Source organism: Aptenodytes forsteri, unplaced genomic scaffold, assembly GCF_000699145.1.
Source record: "Aptenodytes forsteri isolate BGI_AS27 unplaced genomic scaffold, ASM69914v1 Scaffold528, whole genome shotgun sequence".
NCBI classification, from domain to species: Eukaryota; Metazoa; Chordata; class Aves; order Sphenisciformes; family Spheniscidae; genus Aptenodytes; species Aptenodytes forsteri.
Genome location: NW_008794881.1, coordinates 28,437 through 36,735, shown reverse-complemented (window position 1 = coordinate 36,735; position 8,299 = coordinate 28,437). Strand labels below are relative to the sequence as shown.

The window sequence follows — 8,299 nt, the reverse complement described above, 5'->3', positions numbered from 1 at the left end:
AAATCTGAGCCAAGGTGCTCACAGCTGTGCAGCCTGAGACCCAGACCATGGGTCATGACACCCACCCCCTATTGAGCAGTGGAGCATCCAGCCCTCATCCAACCTTTCTGTGCCGAGCAGGACTTGAGTGAAGCCCTAGCACTTCCCTGATCCTAGCCCTGTGCTTCAGAGCCCCCCGGTGAACATGTGTAAAGCTACTGTGTAACAAGCGTCATCTGAGGGGGGAAAAAACCAAAAATACTGAAAACCATCAGTACAATTCTGAAGGAACCACAGGAAAACCCACAGTTGCCACAGGCTAATGTACAGTCAACCTCAATGGGAGGACTGTTAGAAAAAGAGAGAGGAAAAGAATATTATCACATACTATTGCCTGTATTTTCAATGCACAAATAAAAGCCTGCTTGACCAGCAAAGCAGAATGACAAGCAGTCTGTAACAAAGTATACTCTACTTCATGGGCATACTCTGCTTCTTCCAAACACGTTCTACTAGTTACCTAGAGAAGCACTTGTGCAGACACATACTCAAGAGTTTTATTTGCAGTGACAGAAATGCATTGAGATGGAAGTAACTCACAGACTGAAGACCTTTCCTCAGAGGGACACTATGTTCCTTGCACATGTACCATACTCTGCCACATTTCCCTTCTTCCTTTCCTCACAACGTGACATCTCCCCACCCCACCGAGAGACTGCTAAAAATCATTACACAAATAAGAGAAGGCACATGAGTGCACTTTATGGTACTTGTTTTAGAAAAGTATTCCCAAAAAAACCTTCCATCAGGAAAACATTAGTACTGCCAAGTCAAGCATCCAGAACCGGAAAGAAGCCAATTAAATTTTTCTGTGCAACCTTCATTTGCTCCCTCCTTACTCCTTGCTGTCAGGGCTTGCAAGCAGGCCAAAATATAACCTTCAGCTAGCTGACCAACACATTCCTCATTCCACCCCAGTGCAGGACGCTGGTGACCCACCACATTTTTACATTGAGACTGGCTAGGTTGACTTTTTTCAGCAAATAAAGGAGAGAGAGATCTATATATGGGAGTTGGTTACGAATGGTTTACCAACATATGAATGAAACTGTGTCAGGACTCAAAAAAAACAAAACAAAAACAAGGAAGGAATTGGAGATATTCACAAGTGATCACAAGGCTCTTTCTCACAGGTAGTGCACGACTAGGCCTCGGTTGCTCTCTGAGACAAAAGCAAGTCTCTCTGGAACAGCATCAGTGCGCTGTTTCATACTCCTCCCTCTCCCAAGGAGCCACAAGGGAGCAAGAGTCTGAAATATTCCTGCGTTCAAGAAAGTTATGGGCAAAACTCTGCGGTCTTCTCCCAAGCTCTGTTATGTACTTCCCTTTCTGAAGCTCTCTCTCCAAAATGTACCACAAAGAACAAAACATGATTCTTGTTTACTAGCAGATTAGAACTACTCATACATCTTATCTGTGTTTAAGGACTGCTCTCTCTCTCAATTTTTTTTCCTCTTGACACCACTTTAATTATTTCAGTCTTCTTAAATGGGTCATAGATATAACATGTCTGTCCTCCTGGTTACATTCCTTTCCGCTTTCTCAGTTCAGTGACATGGCATAAAACTTTGGAAATATGTCACACTGAAGATAGATGTGTCTGTGAATCATGAAACCTAGCTAGCAAATCACCACAGAGCTCTACGAGATGCTCGCTTACCACAACTAAACAGGAAGTCTGACAAAACTGGAGTTGTTTTACCTTTCTCCACAATTACAACAGGAAAACCAACTATCCTACCTTAGCCACACATGAAAGCGCGCACTCAGAGTCTGTGAATGAAGCTCACTATAGCAGTGTGCAGTTACAGACATCCCAACTGAAAAGGGTTCATTCCTCCTCCTCATCACAGCAAGGTAGTGCATGAACCACAGTTCAGATCCATAAACCAAAGAGAACAAACATCTTTTTGTGGAAGTAAGCCAAAATGCAACACAGATAAGCATTTCCTATCACTGTTTTGTTTAGATCCCCCAGCTGCTAACACTTTTGAGCACGCCTTGCACTTAGTTTCCATGGCCCAGCTGTACATTAGATCTGGAGAGCTTCAAACTTCATTTTAAGCTTATAATGAAAATGAACTGCATTTATATAGCACTATCAGAATGCAAATGAGTTACGTATTTTGTGCCAAACAAAAATTACATCTCAGCAAGATCTATTGATGCAATGATATGATTCAAAAAGCCTCAGATCCTCTCTCTTCAGTATTACCTTTAAAATAAGGGTAATTAAACCATAAAAAAGTATGATGTTCAAACAGCAAGAAATACGAAATCCACAAAAAGAATTTCAAAGTTTAGATTTAAGCACCATCCAGAACCCAGCAAATTAGGACTAGTGACCTCAAGGTACCCACACTCAGGCAATCCTTCATATGAACTAACAAGCCAACACCTCTTATGGGTGCTAAACTGTGGTCAACATTTAAGCTTACATCCATTACTTTTCGTGCCTACTAAAGCAGATTAACCATTAAGGTAAAGCTTTAACTCCTAATTTCTCCCCCCCCCCCCAAAAAAAAAATGCATTCATGCTTCCCCCACCCTACTTCGTTACAAATAAAATATTTACTGTACTAGAAAAGAACAAACAGTTGAACAATTGGTTAATTGGTTAGTACCTAACACTAGTATTGCCAGTTGCAGCATAATTCAGCTAACAAACTTCATTAAGTATCAGGTTTACTCCTAGCCACTTAAACAGTTTTTATCACAACAATGCATTGTTTAACAGCAAACAAACAAACTTGGTCATTTCAATCCATACAAACATACATTTCAACAAAAACAAAGAGGAAAAAAGTGACTATAATGATGCCACTTCTCACAAAAATACTACAGTAAATTTTATCAGTATGTGCATTAGGAAATGGTGTATAAGTTTCTAGGTTGATAAATGAATTTATACATGAAAGATCCTAGAAAATCCCACCGAATTTAAGCACCAACCGTACCAAAGATACAAATAACACTCCAATAAGCCTGCAACCGGAAGACAAAAACAAAATGTAAGGGAAATAAATTTTATTTGGTATTATCCTATTACATAACCATTTAATCTTACAGTTGTTTGAATGTCACTAATCCAAGTATTTAAAAAAAACCACCCACATCACATGATGTATGAAATCATAACTTTTTCTCCAAAGAAAAACAGTTTAAGTCTCCTTTGGCTTAAACTAAAGGATTTCAGAAGAACATGGCAAAACAGCTTCATTAGATGTATAGACAAGCATCCCACTGTGCCTTTGACAGACCGACAGAACTGCAAACAAAAGGGTAATTTGGTCAAGTTCAATCTCAACTTTGTCCCCAAGTTTGAGAGTTTGCTTCTTTATAAATAAAGCAATTAACAGCTTTCACGTTAAGGATCACACAGATAAATAAGAAACCAGGAGACAGCTTCATAGGTCTATACGTCCTGTCCCTCTTTGCAGTTTCCTGTCACATAAAAGATATTAAAAAAAAAAAAAGACAAAAAACCACAAAACCCAGCCAACCATCACTGAACTGCTTACAGATCAAGTTTAAAAGAGGAATGTAGCCTTAATTTGCAAATGAGCAATGATTAAGCCACCTTAAATGTCTTCCTGGTTCATATGAAATTGCATTTTCACTTGTTGAGATGCAAGAGATATTTATAAGCCTTTCCAATACAAAATCAAACTAGTTAGTTTAAAAATGTAACCTCTCTTTAAATACATACACAGCATTTATATTAAAAAAGATTTATGAGACTAGACAGCCCACTATTTGAACAGATATTTACAACAATACTAGCAGCAGAAGTAGTATCACTGTACAGCTGGGATCATAAGACTAGACAAGACAGCATGACTTCCAGCTCATTTTGTACAAAAAGTTCTTCAATCTGCATTTTAAGTGCAGGGCTATACAAAATTCCTCATTCTAAGAATTAGTTAAAATTCACTGTACAGATTGAGATGTTCCCACAGTAAGGTCCCAAAGTCATGCAGAAAAAGACAGATCCTAGAAAGAGTCTGTAAGTTCACCTGTCTTGGGGGTTTTTTGAATTATGAACAAGGAAAAGAAAGTGTATGCATTGACAATTTTTAATAAAGAAGTTTCAACCCTTTGCAATATGTGGAGCTGTACTTCATAACAAACTCCATACCTGATAGAAATGAGGAAAAACAAGCTGCAAGACAACTCAGAAGAGAAAAATTTAAAAGGCAAAGAACTACCAAATTCACTTAACAGGACAGAATAATGTAGTTTGTTTTATTTTGATAAATTTCATAACTTCAGAAGAATCAGCAAGTCTCTTTCTACTACCTTCCAGCCAGGTAACGGAGACACCACCATTAGCTGAGGAAGTGCACCTTTCTCTTCCACTGTTACATTTTGGCTTCTCTGTGATAAGTTTTCAATCACCAAATTCTCATACAAAGTATCTCTGGCGATACTCTCTCTCCAAGTGAAAATTACCGGAGTTTAGAACATGTTTCTAACAGTACCAAACAGAAGACACTGACAGCAGAAAGCATTTCACTCTGTCAGCTATGGTTACCACGATGAACTCCACAATGCCGTTACAGTGAAATGGTTTTTTTAAGCAGTCTGAGGATCTGAGCAATTGCTACATAATTAAACTAAAAGCTTTCGACTACACATGTCTGAGCACACATTTTTCATCGCTTGACATTTTTTGGTCCATCCAAACACTGCAAAGGGAACACTTCATTATAAAAACCTGTATTATTTAAAACCCTGCCACTTGTACATTCTGAAACTGCCAAATTCAGATCTTAGACCAGCAATAAATACACCATTACTGAACATAAAGCAGCAGCCTAAGGTCTAATTTTACAACTTCTGAATCTCCAAATTTTCAACAATTAAAAAAAAAAATCAATACAAATGTTAAGATTGAACAAGTAAAGGAACACGACATGAGGAAAACTGATGGTAACAAAATGAAGCATTTTCTATCCAATAATTAAAGTTTCAATGTGCATGAATCCTTGAAAGAAATCTTATTAAATATATTTAACATTCGATTTCACAGACAAGGTAAAATCATTTTATTGAGACAAATTTGCTCATGCTGGCATTTAAAATCTCAGATAAAAACAAAAAACAATGGAGTGAAAGAAGTTTTATGATTAACCTTCTGGAACTTCAGCATCAGTGTGATTGTACTTAACACCTTCTGTAAAACACTGCTCAAAACCCCTTTTTTCTTTTAGCTAAAGCTTCAGAGTATTTTTGACAGGTTAACCAATGCCCTCATAAATGAATGATATGCTGAAGGAAATAATCTTACCTAGCATGGACACATGCTGTGTATTCCATCAATTTACTTGTAAACATCAGAACTTCCTGTTCACCACTTTACACTTCAGAACACTGACAACTCAATCTCTCTGCACTGCATAGTGTTCTACCTCAGTAACCGTTATATTCCTATTGGTCCTTGCCCTGGTGTTTTCTTCAGCTTTCCTTTGTTTTGAGGGTTTTGTTGGGGTTTTTTTTGTGAGATCATTTATTTTCTAACCAGTTAAGCAGCCCACCGTGCCAAATAAGGGCATTCTTAATTACATCTTAAGATGTAAGCCATATGATGCCTTCATGCATGTACTCCCCATTGGTAAGAACAGAAGCTCTCTACATGAAGTCCGTCAACTAGGTTATGTCAGAAGGGTTTATCTTAGATCTTCATTCGTTACCAAAGAGGCTGTTTGAAGAAAAGCTTACAAAAGAATGATGCATACAGAGAAAATTACTCGTCTCTCTTTCACTGTACTGACCAGTTTAGAAGACAAAATAATATTCAGTTGGCAACCTTTTACATTGCCACTCCAACATCAGTGCTTCCAATAAACACATGTGGAAACCTTTTCCCTACAGATCTTATGCAAAAAATACCACCCTTTACTGCAAGCATGTACAAGAACTGTTCTGCACACGTGCATTTCATGTTCCTTTCTTCATATACCGGGAGAGGAACTGGCTTCTGACGAAGTGGATCAGCTTGGTCTCTGTGCAGAACATAGTAACGATGGTTGCTGCAAAGCACAGAGCGCCCATGCTGATGTGAATCAGCCTTGCCATCCAACCCTTATCGCAGCAGAATACCACCTACAACAAAGGAAAAAAGCAATTGCAGGAAAACTAGTCAGCACAAAATAGATATACTATCTCAATAAAAAATAAGGTCCAACATCTCTCCTGACCACGCTACCACCACCATCAAGCTGAGCGCAGTTTTGCCGCATGCACTGATCCTGCAATAAAACATCCTTAATAGTCACAACACTTGCTTTCTTAAGAAAATTCTGTCAGCAAAAAATGAGCATTCAGTAGATACCTGGTAAACGTGGAAGTTATTATTATGTGGCATGCAGAAATATGTTAACTGAGATATTAGGAAAACTCTGCTGGTGCCATCACACAAGTCTGCTACTTTGCAGCAACGTATTAAGCTATTTTCTAACAAAACCCCACTGGAAATCTCCCATTCCAAAATATAAAGCTCTTCTTTCTAAAGCGTAATGGATTTTCAATCTGTCAAATTTTTGTACATTGAAATGCTACCATGTCCGTAATAATTAGTCTGCACAATTACCACCCTGTAGTCTGAATAAATGTGATAAATGTGCTCTTGGCAATTTTTGTTTCCGTTCTTGTTTTGGTTGTTTTTCCTCTATCACTTTTTATTACAGAATTTTTAATAACAGTTTCTTCATGCTACTGCAAAATTTCAATTATTGTTAAGAACTAAGGACATGGATTTATCTACAGACAGCAGAAACATGTTAAATTTTATTTTACTTGTCAGATACACCTTCTACAGGTGGCAGAGATAACTTGGTATCAAAGATAAAATCTCTTAATACTGTATATTGCCTTGCCTGTAATGGAAGTCTTCCAGCCTATCCTCATCAGCCTTTTTTGCTAACGGTATTTCTCTGCTTGTGGACACACAAGTCATTTGACACTAACTTTCACAGTGAAAGCAAAATCTGAGAAAGATGCTTACCTCTGAGAAACCAGTGATTACTCCACTTATGATATAAACGAGTACCAAAAATGGTGAGGGAAGCAAGCCTGTCAAAGGTCTGTAAGTGCTTTCTTTGAAGTAATCATAGATATAGTGGATGCTGTGAGCTATTCGAATACCCATGTTAAAGCAGTTGGCAAGGATAAAGCCTATACTGCCATGCCAGTGGGTCAAGAAATAAGAGATGCAGAGAAATGTGAAGGACAAGGCCAGCATAACAAAATTGTACCTAGGGGAAAAAAAAAAGAGACAATTTAACAATGTATACAGTTACAGTATTTATTCACTAACTTTACCTTTGAAGAAATACCACAATTTATTTTCTAAAATGAGGAACAGAAATTCTCTTACCATCTTCTCATGGAAGAAGATAAATTTGAGAACCAAGATGTTAAAAAAATTCATTGGAAGAATGGAAAATACATCAAAAATTAAACCAAGAACTACATTATGTGAAGGAAATTCTATTTTACTAATCAGCTGTATACTCGTTTCAGAAAGTCAAATTTAGTAGCAATGATTAGTAATGTAAAAACTTGTGGATTTTTTGCCATTTTATTTTAGGTATGTATTAAAGAAAAATAATGCTCAACAAGATGATGCTTTATTTAGTTTCTGCTCCAAATAGTGGCTTAGAAAACAAGTTCACACTTTAAAGGGTTCATGAAAGCAGCCCTTTCTAAGTCTAAAAAGATACTAATTTGACTGTGGAAAGTAGACCTCATTGAAACTAATTTGGAAAGGCCTTGTAAAGGACAGCCGCTACGTAAGCGAAAAAAGCTCAGTGGTACCACTGGGAAGGCAACCAGGCTTCAAAGTCAATAACCCAGGATGGACACAGAATCAAGAAATAATCCAGACTGGAAGGGACCTCAGGAAATCATCTAGTCCAACCTCCTACTTAAAGTAGATAAACCACTGAATTCAGACCCACAATTTAGATCATTCAGAAGTGTACCTGATATACAGTAACTGTACATGAAAAATTTTAACAGTTGCAAAATTTTTGAGTTTTAAGTGATAGTCTGTCTTAAAAACTATAACTTCAAGCACGTGTGTACAGAAAACAAGACTTCACATTTGAATTACTTTTCCAGTTAGTGATGTACCAAAAGTTAATTTAACAATCTTTATTTCTTAATTTCTGACCTTTTGACCCAAACATTTAAACATTTGCTAAAGCTTCTACATCTTCTACATCAATGGCTCAATGTCCAGATGGAGACTGGTGAC

The 8,299-nt window shown here is 37.4% G+C and overlaps 1 protein-coding gene across 1 annotated transcript in view; it reads right to left on the bottom strand.

Moving 5' to 3' along the window:
• Positions 1 to 3,853: 3,853 nt before the first annotated feature.
• Positions 3,854 to 8,299, bottom strand: part of RFT1 (RFT1 homolog) — a 17,255-nt gene continuing 12,809 nt past the window's right edge. Inside the window, exons 12-13 of the mRNA XM_009274678.2 lie at positions 7,046 to 7,295; positions 3,854 to 6,144 (exon numbers count right to left, since the gene is read on the bottom strand). Coding sequence (XP_009272953.1) covers positions 5,980 to 6,144; positions 7,046 to 7,295 — 415 coding nt within the window. The 3' untranslated portion in view covers positions 3,854 to 5,979. The remainder of the gene's footprint in view (positions 6,145 to 7,045; positions 7,296 to 8,299) is intronic.